Source organism: Passer domesticus, chromosome 5, assembly GCF_036417665.1.
Source record: "Passer domesticus isolate bPasDom1 chromosome 5, bPasDom1.hap1, whole genome shotgun sequence".
Taxonomy (NCBI): Eukaryota; Metazoa; Chordata; class Aves; order Passeriformes; family Passeridae; genus Passer; species Passer domesticus.
In genome coordinates, this window is record NC_087478.1 from 55155560 (window position 1) to 55175964 (window position 20405).

General features: G+C 38.7%; 1 protein-coding gene across 5 annotated transcripts in view; it reads left to right on the forward strand.

Annotated features, from left to right (window-relative positions):
* Positions 1 to 20405, forward strand: part of SCUBE1 (signal peptide, CUB domain and EGF like domain containing 1) — a 230160-nt gene that overhangs the window by 142078 nt on the left and 67677 nt on the right. For 3 of the 5 annotated variants that reach the window (XM_064420579.1, XM_064420577.1, XM_064420576.1), the window contains 3 exons: positions 425 to 541; positions 3318 to 3407; positions 18699 to 18815. In XM_064420579.1, coding sequence (XP_064276649.1) covers positions 425 to 541; positions 3318 to 3407; positions 18699 to 18815 — 324 coding nt within the window. The remainder of the gene's footprint in view (positions 1 to 424; positions 542 to 3317; positions 3408 to 18698; positions 18816 to 20405) is intronic. The other 2 variants (XM_064420578.1, XM_064420580.1) reach the window with 1 other exon arrangement.

Below are 20405 nucleotides of genomic sequence, written 5' to 3' on the forward strand. Positions count from 1 at the left end.
CTTGGTCTCTGCTTCCTCTATTGAGAGAAGACAGAACGACAACAGATGCTGTCTGTAGACCTAAAACTATACATTTGTATTGGTAGACTGTTAATATCATCATGGATATGAAGCATGTAACTTTTAGGAAGACATGGAATTGGCTAAGAGTCACACTAAAATTGTTAATACAAACAGAGTGGGGAAAATGCTTTTATTTTTCTTTCTTTTCTTCACTGTATAGATTGAGGCTAGGGCATGAGACAGGCAGAAGGAAGGGGGCAGAAGGGAAAAATAGAAATAATTGCAAGCACAAATGTTATGTTGCCTTATGTGTTGGTATGTTACTGCTCTTCTGTGTTCTGAAAGCTTCTCAAGACTAATTGGTTTCATTGTCATTTTATTTATATATACATTTATACACATTCATTTGGGGCTTAACTAGTAACCTGTAACTATGGGAATGGAGGCTGCCAACACACCTGTGATGATACAGATACTGGCCCTGTGTGTGGCTGTCATCAGAAGTATGCCCTGCACTCAGATGGCCGAACCTGCATTGGTGAGTACTTCTCTGCAGCACGTTTGATTTGGGGTTGCTCAGAATCTCTGTGCCGTGTGTGTGAGTGTGTGTCTGTGTGTGTGTCTGTGTGTGTGGGGCCTGTGTGACAGAGGGGTGCTCCAGCAGCTGACAGAAGGGTGTTCCAGCAGCTCCTGGCTCAGCCAGGCACACAGAGAAGCATTTTTGCGTGTTCTGTCAAAATGTTTATTAGTGAAGTATCCCTTTGTTACCTGCTTGTGACTTTTGTTTCTGTTTGCAACTATTTTTGAAGTAAAAATGTATAGAACATTCATAATTTTGAATGAAAGTTCAGCTCTTCAGTTCACTTTCATCAGTCAAGATTTCCTTGCTTGAGCAAGGTTAGAAAAATTACCTCCATTTCTGAGCTGTTACCAGGGAAAAGGAGTCATCATTATGTGCTTTCTTCCCTGGTGTATGTTTCATGATTCTAAAAACTGCAACACTTGTAGTGACTAAGCTTTCATTCAGAATATCAGCAGGAAAGAGCCAGTCAAGACATGGACCATCTTGGCAGATGCTTTGCAAACATTTATGATTACAAAATGTATGATTTACTTAACTCCATTTCCTTCCGCTCCACTTTAAAAAAATTAATTAAAAAGTGCATTTTTGCATAACACAAGTTAACATTTGAAATGGTTTTCATTGGCATTGCAGACATGATGACTTTTTTTTTGTATAATTTCAAGTTCTTACAAATTTTTAGTCATTTCCTGAGGTTAAAAAAACACAGACACATATTTATCGTATTTTCTCTCCTGTACTGCAAGAGAGAGCATTTGACACCCATGGAAATCTGTCAGTTACCTTTAGCTAGTCTGTCTTGGTCAGATCCATGGCATAAAGCTCTGTGGCTGCCCAGAGCCTTGCTCACTTCTGAGGGGTTTAATGGCACAAATTGTGGGGCACGGTGACATTTATGCTAGCAGAGGTAAAGCTGAGCAGAGCTCAGAGCTCTGCCTTTTTGTCTGCACAAGGTGTGTCTGAGGGTGCAGGGGATCTCTCAGTGAGTGCCTCTGATAACAGAGAGCTGCATCCTGCAATCCCTGTCCTGTGGCACGTCCAGATGAGGAGAACTTGCAAGAGTGAGAGCCTTGAGAGCAGGTTTTATTGAACAGATAAATGATCTTCTATTTATTATTGTTCACTAATATACTTAGATGTTTTATTTTGTCCAGCATGTAAAAAAATATTTTACAAGCTGTTTACATTCCATCTATTTTCTTTTTACCTTTTTTTTCTTATTTTTGTAATGTAATACATACAACTCCATGTTACATTCTTTGGTCTTGTAATGTAAGTCACTTATTACTGCCTGTGCTGATTTTCTTCCCTCTAAAATAGTTCTTTCTCTTAGAATACTTCTATTTTTTTTTTCCATTTATTTATTCCTGCTTTCTGGTGATGGTTCCTGATTGCCTGTCTTGTCTGATAACTGACGTTTATTAATTATTTACAGAGGAAAAAAAAAACAAACTCAAACAAAAGCCTCTATTGCAGCCTTATCCCATCTAGAACTTGTTAAAAACAAAACAAAACAACTTCTTGTTACCACTCAACCATGTAGAGTTGACACAAACAAAACCTGCCAGCCTCCTCCTCCTCCTCACTTCAGTGATTCCAGTGTTTGCTGTCTTCAGTGGTGTACATATTCCAGGCATCACTGCAAGAATGCAAACCTCTACAATGCCAAATAAATACTTGTTGACCCTTTGTCTAACATATTTTGTCTTTGTTTGCTTGTCTTAATCTTTTATTTTTTTTATGTTTGCTGCACGTGAAAGACCCTACTTGCATTTTCAGTTCTTGTTTTTGTAATGAGCATTTCCCTTTTCCTACAAATAATTTTATTTACCCAGCTGCTGCTCCTCCACTGCTCTCCTGTATCAGAAATCTTTAATTTTATTTCACCTGCTGATCATCTCTTCCCACATTTGTGACTGTTTCTGTGTATTTCTAATGAAGTATAACCAAAGTCCTCATTATGCTGTACGAATCTCTTACATGTAGGATGTCAGAGACTACCTTGTAAAGTGACATTTGATGACATCATCTTGCTCACTGCATGCTAATAAAATTATTAAACCCTGTTCTTGCAACATCTTTCCTAGCATTGAATGTTTAGCTAGTAGTGTTTCATAGACAAGCAGGCAACCAGCACTGCCCAAATTGATCTCTTTTTTTTTGTTTGTTTGGTTTGTTGTTTGTTTATTTTTGTTGTTTTTGTTGTTTAATTTGCATGCTGTTGTTTTGTTTCTCAGTGTGTCCATGTGTACAAGGCTGTGGTGCCTCCGTGCCCATCCATCACCGGACTCTTCTCGCTCTCTCTCTCTGTCCCAGTCTTCTGCCTGCCACATTCAGATCCTGGTGTCCCCATTAGCCTAGGTTGTCTTTGGTAGTCTGTTTGACTAGCCTTCCTGAATTTTAATTTTCATCATTAACACCTCTGTGCGGCACCCATGTTAGCTGTCTTGTTTTCCAGTAGAAATTCAGCTTCCTCTGTGTGATTAATTACTTCTGAGCTGATCATTCTTCCTTCCCACCCTCTTTCTTTCTTTCTTCCTCCTTTCCCTAAACACCCTTTTAATTTTTTCCTGGGTTCTCAAAGGGAATTAACTCTCTAACGGGGATTTAGTGCTTTCATGCCTTGCTTCTTGGCTTTGGCTGTGCCATGCCAAGAAACTGTCTTAGGCAGCGGAAAATTGGGCTTGTGATTAACCAACTGCTCCATGTTTGTCCCTTACTTGTGTTTTAGAGAAGGATGAGGCTGCAATTGAGAGTTCTGAGTACAATGCCACGTCAGTAGCTGATGTGGACAAGCGGGTGAAACGGCGGCTACTTATGGGTAACACTTTTCTTCCACTTCCTTTGTTGTGCTCTCACTTTTGTCTGTATGTATGTGGGGGGGAGGTTCTCTTTTGGTTTCATTTGGTTTTGGTCTCCTTTGGTTTTGGTTTGGCCTGTTTTTTTTTAACCTGACTTCATCTGTGTGGAAAGGTCACCAATTTTGTTAGGTTCTCCTCTGCTGTACAACTTCATTCTTTGTTTTTAAACTTTTTTTTTCCTAATGCTGCAGCTTTAATGCTCAATTTTCTCTGCATAGAAATAAGCTTTTGCCATTAACCTCACTTAGCTTATGCAAGCTACTTTTTACATGTGATTTGTGTGTTTGTGTGTGTGTTGCTGTAGAATTCCTGAAAAATCTCCTGTTGCAGACTGCCTATTGACTTAAAAGTGGATGATGATGATGATATAAAACAATGTTCTATTACATCTGTGGTGTTAAATGAGCAAGTGTATTTACCTCTTAAAATTTCCTGTTCTTTTGATTAAAATGTAAATGTTATGACTGGAAATTCATTTATTTCCTTTGTGCAGCTATTTTAGTAACCACTGAAAGATCTTTCCCTAGTGACTAGTGAGCTTCTGTACATTCTTCTTTCTGAGGCATGGCTTGTTTCTCTGTGTTGTTGGAGCCTGAGAGTGGAACAGAGTAGGAAGTGCACTGAACAGTGAAGATAATTTAGCTTCTGCTCTCAGTTAACCCACTGCTCACCCTGGTGCTTGTCTCCTTCACTTTACGTTTCTGGCTGTTAGTGAGAAGGGCCTTTTGGGGATAGAAAGGGTCGAGTGGCTGGACCTCTGCCAGACTTTGCATGAGACAAAGAGCACAGCATAGCACAGATTGCTGAATGATGCTTGGAGGTTTTCAGGTGGTTTATTTATCTGTATTTTCCACTCTGATGCCCTACCCACCTAATAAAATTATTTCCGCTAGATTTTGAACATAGTGGCCATTGGTGAGATGTACCCAATGGACCCACTTACATGACAGGGATTCATCACCACGGAAGAGATTCTGGGAGGACAAAATTCTGCTCTCTTCCCTCAGGGTTTCTATTTCTTTTCTTAAAACTACTGAGTCCTTTGCAGACTGTCCTGCTAACCTTTGGAAAGCTCAGCTCTGTCTGTGAGCATCCATACCTATCTGGAGTAACCACCTCGAGGAGACCAAAGCCCCACTTTGAATATTTAGTTGATTGCTGTGCTAATAGTTGCAGTAGGTGGAAATATTTATAAAGTTTCCATATCATGTGTGTCTTGTCATCCATGACAAATAGTCCATTTACCCAGAGACCAGCATACAATCACGGTGTAGGAAATGGCATAGTGTTATGATGTTGTTAGGGTATTAGATGACAAGATTGAGGTAAAATATCTTCCTTCCTGTGAAAATCTGGGCATATATTCCTTTATTTTTAGATTATCCATGATTATTTATTTCCAATTGGTTTGCAGACCTAGCAAGAGACCCATATAGTTTTATTTTTTAATGATACACAATTTCAAATAATTTAACATAACAAAAGCTATGAGACAGCTCATCTTGCTTTATAAATGTGCTGTTAACACTTTTAGCTATAATTTCAATGAGACCCATATTCTCACAAAAGTCATGAAAATTAGTGTGCCAAAAGGCCTCCAGACCACTGAAAAATGCAACCCTCTGTGTCTCAGTGGTGAGTTTGCCCAGCCACAAATAGTATGTGCAGTACTCTCTAGAGATACTGAGCAACATAGTGCACTGTGTTGATGCCTCACCCTCTGAAAAAAATAAATATCCAACCTGAAAATAAGCTCACACTGCTTCCAAGAGTCCCAGAAAATAGCATTAAAAAGTTTAGCATTAAAAATATTAGTAACAGCCTTCTTAATTACACCAGGTCTGCAAGTTCCAAGCTGAACGCAGACCATAGAAATAGGCTTAGGGAGATAGTTTAAAATCCAGTTTGCAAAATACACTGTTGAACTCTTCAGTGCCTCCTGTATTATCAGGTATCAGCTGACAGCTGAGAGTTTCTGGACATACTGTGTTTAAATCACTGATTCCTTAGAAAAACATTAACTACAGAGGAAAATAAATTTAATCAATGAGTGAGATCACTTATGGTGGCTTAATATTTAGGGACTTTTTTACTTATTTGTTTCTGCTGATTGCTGATATTCAGATTTTATTTTTTTTTAATGCACTCCTACTCATTTCCAAAGTGTAGTGGCATTTCCATGAAATTCCATATGTCTTCAGATGTTTTCTAAACTGCTGTTTTAGGAAGTACTGGAAGGTTCCTCATGAAACTTTTTTCCCAGTTTTTCTAAATAGACTGTGATTTTTGACCCTCCTGAAGACAGTCTTGGGAGAGTAGGAAAAGTAGACGACTTTATGTAATTTCAGTAATCTGATGAAAGTTGCCACTTTCAGTTGCAAGTCCTGAGATGATAATTGCTAGTTCCCTGTCATTTGCTGCATGCTATCAAAATTACTATGATCTGTATAACCTTGAAGTCAGCCAAGGCTCAGAATAAGCCTGCCAAGATTGCTTTAGAACAGCGTTGCTGTCTGACAAGGCTGCCTATAGGAGTCGTTTTGCTACACCAAGACTGGCCACCTCGGCTGTGGCCGAGTCATGCTGTAGTCCTGTGGCTTGTGGCTAAATCTTAAACAGAGAAAATTAGGTAAATACACAATTTTCCTTCCTGTTAGATGCATTCTTATCTAGATCTGAGGCAGATGAGAAACTGGTCTTCTCTGACGACCTACAAGAAACTTCCCTTTAGAACTGTCCAAAGATGCCTAGGAATTTCCATCCAACTTTTTCGTAATGTTTGGACAGACCCTAAGGGCTTTCAGCTGTCACTGATTTCCCTGGATCAGAGAAAAGCACTAGGATTCACAGTCAAGAGTGCTCCCATTCCAGAGATGGCATGGAATGGCTGTTGTCTGGTCAGTGAATGTTCATACAGCTCATTTCCCTCTTCCACACTTCCCCTTGGCCATTGCCATCATGGAGTAGAGGCAGTGCAGCCTTAGTTGTACTCCAGGGGGGCTCCTGGAGAGGTCCTGCCTCGGTTCCATGGTGGCTGCTGTGAACTGGACCTTGAGCCATGAGCATTCCGTAGTTGAGGAGGTACATGGATCCTGCAGAAGTGCACAGCTCCAAAAGCAGAGCTGTACCATCATCTCTAAGACAGTCTTACACTCCCCTTTTTGCAGAACACCTTGCACTTGCTACAAAGCAGAAGGGCACAACCAGTGTCTTCAGGTCATCTTAAACATCTGGTGTCATTTATCTTGCAGTTATTTGAGCACAGCCTTCAGCTTTTAAAATTATGTTAAAATCTCTGTTTTGTGTGATATAGCAGATTTTTTTTTTCTGAAAGTATTTTGTGTGTTTCTTAGGAGCATCACAGCAACCTTCTCCATATTCCTTTACCTTCTTTTCCTTCAGAACCCATTTGCTACAACTGTTTTTTCTATTATAGCATCATAGCATGAGTCTGCCCTACCTGGTTAGAGGAGTGGACTGGTGCATTTCACATACTTTTCAGTCTAAATCCAGAATGAGTGTGAATCACAGTATATTTGCCCTGCCTGTATGAGAGCCATTCTAGTATGGGCACACAATTTTAGAAGAACCTTTCCAGTTAACCCTACTAATACACTAATCTTCAAAATATTTTGTCCAGTGTCCCATCTTCAGCAATAGAAGATGATTTTATTTATGTTTCCATATCTCTTTTTGATGTTATAGCCCTGGATAGAATTCATAAGTCCAGCAGCCCCATCACAGTCTAAACTGTAAAAATAAATCATCCAGCAGCCTGGCACGTTATCATTAAATAAGTTGTAAATAATTAAGTCTTATAGGCTTAATTCTCCTTGGCCACTGTCTTTCACTTGAAGAGGCTGCAAGGATTTTATAGAGCAATTGTCTGTTGATATCCTGAAGCTTTCTTTTAGAAACTTTTTAGAAACCTTCTTTTAGAACTTGATATCCTAGTCGCAGAAATAGAATTCATAGCATCAGTTACTGTCATCAGGCTCCCTTATTACAAGTCAAGTGCTTACAAAGAGGTGACAAGCAGCTGGAAACTTCCTCTTTGAGGAACGAGAACTGTAGAACTGTCTGAAATTTAGACTCAAGGACTCCTCCTCTCCTAGTCAGAGATAATGCTTTGCTCTTTGGCTGCCCTCTACATTAACTCTTTGAACCAAGTAATTTTATTAAGTTTTTTTTATATTGTCTTTAAAAATGGAGTTGCTCACTACATTGCAATCACCCCAGGCCTTATTAGACTGCATGAATCTATAAAGTGTTTTAGCAACACAACCATGATGTTTTCTGCAGGCTGTTTGTTAAATCCGGTCCTTTGGTCAGCTCTTCTTGAAGAGGCAGACCTGACTAATTTCTCACTATGTTTCATTTTCCTTCCTCTACTCTTTAGCAGTCAATGAATTAGGTTCATTTGGGCTTGACATGAGATGACTTCAGAACAACTGCCAACACTATGCATCTTCCTCACCTTCAATCCCTTTTCCATTCTTCACAGAATTCACAGAATCACTAGGTTGGAAGAGAGCTTCAAGATCATTGAGTCCAGTCCATGCCCTAACACCTCAGCTAAACCATGGCACCAAGTGCCACATCCAGTCTTTTGTTAAACACATCCAGGGATGGTGACTCCACCACCTCCCTGGGCAGGTATTCCAGAACTTCATCACCCTTTCCATAAAAACGTTTTCCTAATATCCAGCCTATATTTCCCTTGATGCAGCTTGAGACTGTGTCCTCTGGTTCTGTCATTTGCTGCCTGGAGAAAGAGATGAACCCCCACCTGACCCCAACCACCCTTCACGAAGTTGTAAAGAGTGATCTCTTCTCTGAGATCACTGTTGTAATAACTCATTTTGACAATAAAACATTCTTGCTCTGACCTTGGAAGATAAAAAGTTTGTTCCTTCTTGTAACAGGAGGGATGTACAAAGTACTTGTAAGTATAGCAAAGAGCTCAGGACAATGAGCCCATCCTGAAGTTGAGGAATTGTAGTAATTTCCCTTCCATGCTTTAGGGAAGCAAAATGGATACCACTCCTAGAGGTGTCTTCAGAAATCCAAACTGCACAGAAATTCACTCCTTCACGAGACATATTCAATTAATTTTGTGTCAGGGCATCTGAGGATTTTGCCATTGGACACCAACTTCTTGGTCATCGGTAAGATCATTTGCAACCTACTTCAAAAAGAGTAATGCAATTCTCTTCCCTGGAAGCTGGTTCCTAAGAACCCTCCGAAGTATTCTACTGTCAGCTGAAATGCTGGTATAAGCTGTGAAGTGCATTGGAACTATGCTGGTCTTTGTTACTTCTCAATTTTACATCTGCCTTGATTGCTTCTGTGGTGCCATTTAGAAACCAAAAACGACCAGCTTTGCCAGGCTGGGATATATGTGCACCTGCATTACATTTTATCCCTGATTTCCTAGGAGTTGATCACAGGCAGGGCTGTGGTCTGGCTGTATTCCTGGCACTTAACCAGCAAATAAGGTAGTATTTTCAAGTTCTGTACTTTCCCTTACTGTAGCAAGAATCATTTGACTTCTGCAGATGTCTCCTCTTTCATTATCTTATTAGTGGCTTTCCAGCCATTTATTACGAGCACCCAGCTACCTACCTGGAGAAGTGAGTGTGCAGTCAGCTAAGACCATTCCCTCTGCACAGCAATAGCTACAGATGTGAACTGTGGAAATTGCAATTTGGGCATTTCTGCCATGGATTAGTCTATGACAGAGAATATCCTCCCTGCAAGTTATGTGGGGCAGAATCATATCTTTGTTTGCATTTGCTTGCTGTAGAAATTGTAACTCCCCATCAGCTCTATTCCAAGGATCCCAAACATTGCAGTAAACAGCCAAAGCCGGCTCAGAATAATAGATCATAAATGCAAGTCCTGCTCCGACCACTTTAATGACATGCCAGTACTCCCTTCTCTGTGTGCTGGGCAGCTCTTTCATCCACTCTTGTGCCTCCTGAAGGTACCTGGACATACCAGACAAGGTAACTGTGTTTAACTGTGTCCTGTCCTGGTCAGAGCTGTTTAGGTTTCATGTCTTTAGCCCAGTACCTACAATGGATTTTAATGAGCTGCTCATATGATATTAAATAAAAAACCCACAACTTGAGCTTGTGCCATGGCTTACAGCATTTGTAGCAAAGGCAAGCATTTAAATATCTGTTACATCAAAAAAGGTAGAGAGATTTACAAATTTAGAGCTCAGGTTTACCCATTTGAACCAAAAGTAGTACTCAACATCATATGCCTTGAGTCATCTGAATTTTATAGTCAGCCATATGGCATCTTTTCTTAACCTCCAGTTATCTAAGGATTAGGTTGCCCTATTCATCCTGAACATCAAGTGTGCTTTGACTGACTTGTCTGGAGCACCTGAAAAATAAGAAACCTTCTAATTTCTCTAGTGGGCTTTTTTTCTACTTCCACCTTTCTGTATGAGACACAGGACTCTTTTTGAATCACTGTTTTCTCTTCAGTAGAGAGAGACATTCAGCTTTTTTTTGATTACAGGAAAATAGAATCCACAAAGTTAACTACAATTACCAGAGTCTCATACTTAAATTTATTTTCTCCTGCCATGTTTAAAATGACAGCATATCAACATGGAAATTTTCCTTCTATAGTCCTTCAGCATCCTAAGATCTCTTTGGTGGTGACTCAGTGTGAATAACTTATCCAAAATCAAGCATCTTGAAATACTATAGAATCTGTAGAATCTATCTTGAAATACTGTATAAACTACACAGTCACAGTGTAGAGAATATGGAAATCTCATAATTTTCTGGATTTCAGAACTCTGTGGTAGAACCATATTTAGCTTCTTTGCAGATCAGGAAAAGGAGCTGTAGAACATATGACAGTCACACATTCTTAACCTTAAAGAAACTTGTCATCTGATGAGAGCTTTCTGTCAAAAGGCTTTTTTCTTGAAAGTAGGTTTTGTGGAGAAACTCTGGGTTTTCACAGTGCTTTTGCCTGGAATCTTCTTCAGGGAGATAGAATGTACACAGACAGAACGTACTTGTTAGAATATTCATTTGAAATGTTAGGAAATTATTCTAAAGACCCTTTTACAGTGCATTGCCACTGTTCAAGAAAAATGTTGGTCTGTAAAGTCAGACTCTCATTATTGTCTCATGTATATGTTCCACCCTTGGGGCCACTATCGGTCATCAATAGCTTGATAAAAGCTAGGGATTTTTCAGTTTCAGTAAACATAAAAGCATAGAAAATGTGACCTGGGTATCTAACACGCAATTTAATGTCTAAACTACCAAACATTGAAGTAAAGAGTGTACAAGCTCTGATTTGCCATCAGAAAATTCCAAAAGTCTTACATTCTTTCATTCCAACATGAATTTAAAACATGATTCTGCAGACTTTATTTTTGTCTTCTTTCAAAATAGAATGAGAGTGATACTCCTTCCAGGTTTCTGTCTCAAAGAGCAGGATGATGGACAAGCTAGTGTTCATTTTCAAGTGTTCTTTCAAAGCAGTTAAATTCTATCACAGTTACAGCCTACCAAGGGTCACTTTAAGCCAAGAGCACCTTTCCAGTGTGTGCTTCAGTGCCTAGCTTTGTACTGCTTCCTAGGATTCTTCCAATTACTTAAACTATGTCTTTATTTTTCTGAATGGCTTTTACCCAAGTTAGAAATGCTCACTGTCAGAAAGCCAAGCGTGTGTCTCTGTATGATTCATAATTCTTTTGTGCTTTAATCAATAAAGAATTGCAAACATTTCATTAGCAGGCATATTGCTAGGAGATTCTATCATTCAGTTAGTGCCTGTGAAACCAAGACCTCACTTTAACTCCTCTGTCAGTTCTACTTTGCTGTATGAAATCATAGCAAACGGGGGGAAGAAATCCCTGAGGTCATTCATGCATTCTCTGCCTCCCAAGGACCAATATTTTAATCTTGAGTTACCATCACTTGTATTCATTGAGTTTGTGAATGGTGTGCTACTTCCTGTAAAAATCCCTTTTCATTTCTTTGCTGATGATAAAGACTCTGACCTTATCCAGAATTCCTGGCAATACCTTCCATTGTTTTGCTTTCCCATTTTAAATGAAAGGAATTATCCAGGGTCAGGAGATAATGCTCCTTCGCTATGTTCAGAATTTCAGTTTTTCTTAAATGCAGCTTCTCTATCTAGAGAGAGCACCACATCTAGAAATGTTGATTTTAAGAGCCAGACTGGATTCATAGGATGCTTATAAAACACCTGATAAAATCTATCAAGTGACAGTCCCTAAATATGTAGTGTTCCCTGAAGAGGAATCAAGTTTTTCTGAACTGAGAGCTGAGGGGTTCATGATTCAGTGTAAGATTCACCGTGTTGTTTCTTCACACATTGCTTATGTGGCAGGGCAGAATTCTCATCCTATTTTCATGCAAATAAAATTCTACCAATCACAAAATTGCAAGGAAATGAGGAGACAAGCATAACGAAGTGAAGAATTCGACATTCTGCAAGTTACCCTTTCTGTCTTACCTTTTTCATTCCCTGAATATGAAGCTCTTTTAGTTTCTCCTTCGTCTGTTTGCAGCTATTTGTTTCTTTCATTATACTCTTGTGAATGCTCTTTCTTATCCTTTCAGCATCACAGAGCATAATTTGCATGAGAATAGCATAGTTCTCCCTTAACTGAAAATTGAAATATTTTGTGTTGAGTTTCTTCTTGTGCTTGTTGTCCTTTGGATCCCTCCCTGTACCATGATTTACTGCCACATAGTACATGTACCTCATGGACTGCTGCTTTCAGTAAAATTCTTTTTATGGATGGCAACAGCAGTCTTATCATCTGTTCTCTGTCTCATGTCTTTCTTACTCATACGGCATACTCCCTCTTATGTAAAGGCAAGCTCATTTTATAATCCACAGAAATTATTTTTTTAAGGCCTTTTCTGAGTTAAGTTTGAATCTCTTCCAAGTTTCCGGCTTTCAGGATTTGTGCATTTTTTATTAGAATTTGCAAGGGATCTTCAGTGGGGTTTTTTTTATTCAGTTAGGGTTTTTTGTTCAGTTAGTCCCTGTTCTTAGGCATGGTCATGTGCTTCACCTACCACAAGTGGTTGAAATTATTTCTGGATTCTCTAGATAAAAGTTAGGAGGAAGAGAAAGGATCCCAGTTCAAAACCCCAGTGTGTCTGGAATTCAGAAAGAGCTCTCTTTGATGGAGATTGTGCTGTTGCAGCAGTGTGAAGGAAACAGATGAAATGTCTGCACAGGCAGCCCTTGAGCCAGATGGAGCAAAGTGCATTTCAGGAGGGGAGGGGAGGGGAGGCACGGCACAAACCAAGGACTGATTTGACTCCAGACACTATGTGTATGAAACTAAATGAATTCAACATTGCTTAAGAGGAGGGAGCCAGTACCAATCAGTTCAGCAGGCTCTTGTCCTCTCATAGAACTGCTCTAATAACTTACCATCATCACTTTTTCAAAATGGCAACATAGTTTGCACAATGGAATCCTGGTGTTGGTCCCAAAGCACAGCAGTGATGCAAGGAATCACAACACACAATGGCAATCAATGGTTTCAGATTAGACCTTCTCAAAATTCTCAAATCCATATATTTGACTGTCTTTAACGGACGTCCTTAATCTTTCTCAGTTGTTCAAAGTTGGTGTTTCACTGCGAATTAAATACAGAAAAATAAACTCATTTTTATGTGCTTAGGACAGATAAACAGGTTATCTCGTGATTCAGAGACAGTAGCAGTTTACAACAGCTTTAGTGACAGCACATCTGCTGAGACACAGATACTGGGAGTAGTTTGCCCTTTTTGCCACTCCAGTTGCCAGGAATTATTACTTCAGAGGCACCTTTTTAGGAAAAAAAATTATCTAATTAATCCATATACCTTCTTGTTGCACTGGCTAAAACTGTGAGTGCACTAAAGCTGCCATCCTGTTTGCACCATTAAGCTTTAGTTGCATGAAGATTAACTTGTTCATGTGTCTGACCCCTGAATTCAAGATGGTTATATTCTGAGCATAAGATGCCATGTTCAGATCTTGTGCAAAATTCAGACCAAGTGTAGAAGGAGACACAATTACAATCTGAGTAGATTTACTCTTGACTTTGCTTGGACTATGATTTATTTGATTGGACTTGATGGCTTCTCTAAATTCTGAGCTCCAGGCTACTCCATCAAGCATTGCTCTTGCCTAGCATAAATATTGACTTAGAATAAGCTCAAAATAATATGGCACAGATTTTGAGTCCAGTCATCCTGTTTCTGCAGACCCCAATGAGCTTTAATCCACTGCAAATGAATACCAAATAAAGGCAGTTTGAATTGCTAGTTTTCTTTAACTTGCCGTTTGGTTAGTGTTATCATTTGGGTAATCATAGGAACTAGGTGGTGAAAAAAAGTATTTTTCCATTTTCAAGTCTTCCTTTTGGCTGTACTTACTGTTTACCACGTCAACCTAAACAGTTTATAGAAATCTGGCAAACTTAGAGAATACCCTTTGTTTTGAGGAACTGTTATGTCTTTTATCTGCAGCCTACCAGTTGCTGCAAAAAATCCTTTTCCTCTGCACAAGGCCTTAAGACAGGGGGTCAGTCCAGCCTTCCTCTCTGATTCAGAGGAAATGGCAATCATAAGCCCTACAGAGCAGTCATTTCATTTAGTCCAAGAACAACATTTTCTGAGCAGTAAGGTGTCATTAAGTGTCCCTCTCATGCTTTTCCTAAGAGACAGATGCTGCAAGGCTGCCTTGAATGCAGGTGATGACTTAATGGCTTCCCTCTCCCATTTTCACTTAGGTTGTGTAGTTCTCTTGTTTTCACTTCAGCTGGGTTTTTTTCTTCTGTTAAGACTTTGCATGTTTTACACACATTCTTGATAGCAGCTCTTACATTTACAATTGTTATCCATTCTTTCCAGACATTGTGTTATGATCAGGAGTCAGGAAAAAAGTGGGGTTTTTCTGGATCCTGTTGGCTTCAGACTGCCATGATGGGTAACAGAAAAGATCAGAGAATCATTTCTCCATATCTCTAAATAGAACACCTTGGTGGTAGATCCCCCTCCTCTTGCCTTTATTGGTGTTTACCTTGTCCAGTTTAAATACTTTTCCTCATGATTTATCAAATATTATAGAGAATGACCTAGTTAAGATTACTGAATGATCCTCAGATGTAACCCTGCTAATCTCAAGGACCTATGGAATTTTGTTATGCTTTGCACTGCATCTCAGTTCCTATAAAACTGGTTTGGATCTTAGTCCAGATTGAACCAACAATGAATAATAAAGGATCCAATATTTGCCTGGTTTTGACCAATACCCTTAAAATCATGTCATGTTCATGAGATAAACTGAAGTCACAAAAATTTGCTTTATAAAATAATTGGCTGTTTTAAAAAACCACAAACAAACAGATTTTTATTAGAAGCTTGTATTTTAAATTGTTATATTTACTTGTTTCATAGAAGAAGCTGAAAATCAGGCTTTCAGAAATATTCTCAAATCATGAAATGTGGTCAGAGTTTCAGGTATTTAATAGTATTCAAAGCCAAATAAATGCTGTCTAGTGTGACTCTTCAAGAAAGTCACCTATTGCCACCTGATAAGAGATTCTAGTTTAGTTCAAAAGCTTCAGAAATAGAACCTGCTTTGGTTAGCTCTTTCTCTGCTAAACCATTGCAGGCACTGGAGTAACTTCAGCTGGTAACTAAGTCAATGTTCCTGATCTGATGCTGAAGGACTAGCAGTTCAAGCTTGTGCTTTTTAATTGGATATTTTAATATCCAGAAGCAGTTTATATTTCATATTGCAGTGGACTAATGTTAAACCAAGAGTTCCTATGGATTAAACCATAGCACATTGGTAATGATTTTAGATATTTCTTCTCTGTGGATCCATTGAGCAGACAAATGAGAGATTGTTCCAAAATTAGAAGCTTACACTGGAATAATACAATGTAATGTCTCACAGACCACCTTATATAAATAGATGTCCTTTTCTTTAGATCCCTGTTTCTGCTTGAATTTTCTGGTACAAATTCAGTAGGGATATTCAAACATCATTTTAAATTAACAGTAAGGTCTTGTTTCAGATTATGAGCTTTGTCATATTTCAGAAGTAATCTAAATGTCAGTGACATGACACTGCTTTAGTTGTGTCTTCCAGTTCTTTTTTTTGCTACCTTGTCAGAACAACAACAAAAAAAAGTTTAAAACAAACAAGAAAAAAGGCTAAAATGTTGAGATTGTCTTTCACGGAGAAAAAAAAAACAGCAAAAATTGTCTGTAGGATCAATATCACCATGAAGACCTGATCTAATTTCTAATGTCTGTTCTTTCCCTTCCATAGCTTCTCCACTGTGATAGAATGGAAATAAGCAATTTACTTGTGCTCTTGGCGTGAGGCCTAAAAGTTGTATTTGTATTTCAAATATATGCTGAGGTTTGGTAGTGCTGAGGTGAGGGATGAGTCGGCATCACCCCTCTCAGAAACCCAGGTGGTCATGCATTGGGTTTGTGCTGTGTGTAGCCCTCAGCTCCTCTCTTTGATGTAGCCTCTTTCCCACATTCTGCTGTTCATGTTTGCTTTCTTTTACCAATGTTTTCTCACGACCTTGAGTTTAAGGAATTTCATCAGTACATCTCTCCAATTATCCAAAGTGTAAGAGATACTGTCACATGTCCTCTTGCTCACTTGGATCTTCATTCTGTTAAGAGTTCATCATGTATGAAAGTCAGAGTTGCTAGGAAGGTTGCAGGGTATTTACCCTTTTTGCTTTGTTTTACTAAATCCGTGTGAAAGTAAGAAAAAGTAAGAAAAGCTGGCTTGATTCCTTCTATTTATACGTAGAAATAACTCTTGTTCATTGAATGACCCTTACCTATAGATCCAGTCATCCATGCCATGGGGAAAAAAATTGTTGTGTCTATTCATTTTCACTGGATGTCATCCAGAAAGCAGAAATATTACTGCTTATGTTCATCTTGTGTTGACACACTGCAATAAAGGAGTCTTCATATGCCAGAGTTAATCTGCTAACAGAAGATATACTGCTCTTTGCAGTGCCATGCCAAATGTAACCTTCAGCGCTTTTTCCTGAGTTTTAACCTTAACTCCTGGTGAATCCTCCTGCCCTTAAACTGTGCCCAAGTTAAAAAATTTAAATGACCTGATACATTTTGCCTTCCCTGAAACATAAAATTATTATCTGATGTGTTGTTCTATGAGGAAACACACATGTTCACATACAAATGGAAATGCCAGCATTGTCACTTGCAGAATTCATCAAGCAGAAGTTTCAGCCTGTAAGTCTATAAAATAGTGCTTTCCAGAGAAGTAGATGAAAATCAGAATAATATTGCTTAAACAGTTAGGTTGAGGTCCTGCAAGGTGAACAAAAAATGAAAGATCCTGAAAATCAGGAGCTGCAGACTCAGCTCCATTTTCAGAAATCCTTTCCAGAAAGCATCAATCCCTTTATTAGCTGTGCTTCCTGGCAGTTACATGTAAATCTATTTCTATACTGGTAGCTCTCTCTACATGATGTCATTACATAGCAAATACACACAACAATTTAAAATCTATCTGGAGGACCATGTGTGAATGTATATGGGCTCAGAGATCTGTCCCATGCTGTTAATGCGTGTGTGCCCCAAATCTGTGTTTCAGTTTGTTCTTAAGTGCCAGGAGCTTATTTCACAGCTGGTGGAGAGGCCTGTGCCAGTGCAAAAGAAAAAAAAAAAACAGTTACTTTTTTTTTTTTAAGCAGTAAAGTCCCTAAAAAAGGCCAGTCTAAGTTCACCTTGAGGGCAAAGCACAGTCTACTTTAAAATAAAAATCTTTTCATACTAGTCAATAGAAAAATAAAGCCTTTTCTGTTCTGTGTAAATAATTTTTGATCAATGTACTGTTCTAAGGCAATTCCCTATTAGCATATCCTGTAGCTGATTGTCAGACCCTGTCCACAGGGTACAATTGTGACACAGGCTGTGAATATTCAGCAATAGGAGTCTGTAAATCTGAGTAAGTAATGACAAAGCCTCTTTAGGGAAAGAGGTGAGCTGAGTAGAATAATGGCAATCTTGGGGGTCAGTGGGGTATTTTAATTTAATCAAATCCAGAGCAACGGAAAAAGATACTACTAAAAGGACTTATTCTCTGAAGTAAATACCTTTCAGAAAAATGTACAGTTCAAATTGGCGTACTAAATTGGCATCCTTACATCCACTCCATTCTGTGGATCAAAGAGAAGTTAATCATTTCCCTTGCCTTTTATCTCCTTTATGGATGTGTTTGTGAGTATGTGTGCATATGCATGTGTCCGGTGTGTGCATGTGCATACATGAGTAACACAAAACAACGGCAGCGAGGGAGGGGTTTTTGCTTTTTCTGTAATGAAGTTGGAGATTTATTTTTTTTTAAATCTAGCGGTACTTAATAGTCACTGCCCACTATTAGTAGTAGTAGTAGTAAAAACTCAGAATTATTGCAACTTTCTCTCGCCTGTGTTTGCCCAGCCACCCTTCTACGTACTACAAGCACTGGGAAATTTCAATGACACAGCTTGGAATGGGTTCAGTGACCTCAATTATGCCCTCCCACCCACTCCAAACTCCTTTCAATTTGCAAAAAGCTTTAAGTGGACAAAACCCAGATGCCTTTTACTTGTAGTTCAGTAAGAACAGATTGGGCATGTAGATTCTTGTCAAAGTGATATATGTAGTTCATTTTCCATTAACTCTTTCTTAACTAAGGGTTTTAAATTCTCAGTTCCAAGTCTAGCACTCTGCTTTGCTTTCTATTGTTTTTAAAGTTCATTATGCCTACAACATCTTTTAAAAGTGAACTTTAATATACCTCAGCTAGACATTGACTGATACAAAACAGAATGTTTGATTCTGCTTTTAAAGGCAATCACTTTTTCTTTTTTTAAACTTGTTTCATATGTAATAACCCATCCTATTGTCTAAGAGAGTTGAAAAAACACTAACTAAATACACTAAGTAAAATCTCCAGTTTGGAAGGAAAAAGAAATAATGACTTGTGGAAATGATTTACCAGTCAAAACCAGTACATGGACCCTGATGACCTTGAGCTTATTTCAGTTGGCTTACTTAAAACTTACATTGCTTTTAATATGATGTAATATTGTCCCAAAGAAGCAGTGCCCTTCCCCTCCCCCAGAGCATTTCATTACACTCCCTTTCTCCCTCTCTCTCCCTCTCTGTCTCTCTTTCATTCTGCAGAAACATGTGCTGTCAATAACGGAGGCTGTGATCGGACTTGCAAGGATACCGCGACAGGGGTACGCTGCAGTTGCCCAGTTGGATTTACCCTGCAGCCTGATGGGAAAACGTGCAAAGGTCAGCCTCTGTTTGCTTTGCAATGCATCATTTGCCTTCAGCGGATCCAGTACAAGATATAAATATACAGTTATTTAATCAATACTTTTTAAGTCAAGGTGATACTGGTATAGTGATTGCAGTTAAGTTCATTAGCTTTCTCCTTCCCTAATCTTTATGTATTTACTTGGTTCAGTTGTTTTTCTTTTTTATTTATTAGAGGGTTTTATTACTGCAAAGAAATGAGATGCAGAGGTCAAACTGTTTCAAGATGAGCAGAGATTTAGAGGAACAACTCAGGGCATCAAAAAGCCTTTCATTTCAAAGGACATTCTGATACCTTTGTTAAACCTCAGTCTAATGGTGTCTGCATTTGTCTATTCAGAAAGCAAGTTACAACTGTCAAGCAATGCTTTGTTACCTGAGAATAATCAACTGCTTATTGCTGAGTGAAGCCATGTATTACTCAGGAAAAAAATCCCAGATATTTGGTCATTTCTGCACCTTCAAAAGATAAATAGCCAGCTCCAAAGGAAAACCAAAATAACATTGAAAAATGCAGGAGTCTAAACCACACAGCTGATGCTCAGGTTTTACTATTCCAAAGGCAGCACGAGAGCCTTGCCATTCTGTCTTTCGTGTGTGTGTTAAAGCTGAGGTCAGGGGGAAAGAGAGCAGAAAAGAGCATCTTACAGCACTGTCAGCATGTGCTCACAGTCAAGGAGACAGGGACAGCTCTCAAATGTTCCTACACAGTCACACTTCAATGGCACATGAGGAGATTTGGGTACATGTTGGTAGGATCAGGCCATCTGTCAACCATTTTCCCATTTTCCAACTTTCCTGCGTATTCCTTTTGAGCTTCTTTGCAAAAGACTTGGAGATGGAGATCCGGGAGGACATGGCGTATATTCTTGTCATAGAGAATATTTTTCATCACTCAGTGACTTAAGTTGACCTAACTTGCTGAGAAATTCTTGTGACCTTTTTTCCTTCAAATTAACCAGAAATGTGAGAATATCCTCAGCCCAGGGCTTGATGTTACTTAAAATAGTAAAACCCACCAAAATAAACAGAAAATGTGTGGTTTCCTCTTGCTCCAGGCTGAAAAATCCCGGTGCTTGGGCATGATCCTGTTAGTATTTATAGAAATAACAGTCCATTTGCCTGTTCATTTGAAAATAAAACATTTAAGCTGCCATCACACACAATGTTAATAGTTAAGGGTGAACGCACATCAAAACTCAGTCATCGTAGTTCAAGCCACATAAAAATAAACCTTCATTTTTATCAGCAGACTAGCTAAGCCATAGCAGAACAGTAACAGTGATTTCACCATGTGTTTAAAAAGGCGGCATTTTAATAATGTAACATGCACCTAGGCTTGATAATAATGTTTATTGCTGAAATTGTGTCATGAATAAAAAGAGTTTCATTCTAAATTTAAACATTTGGCCAGAGAACTAACATGAAACAATATTTATATAATAATCAAGACTATAATGATTCCTACAGAAAAATGAAGTATTTTTCTGATCCTCAAACCAAATACCTTAGCTCTAAGCTCTTTCACATTTTGCTTTTCCCCTTTTTTATCAGTAGAAAATATAA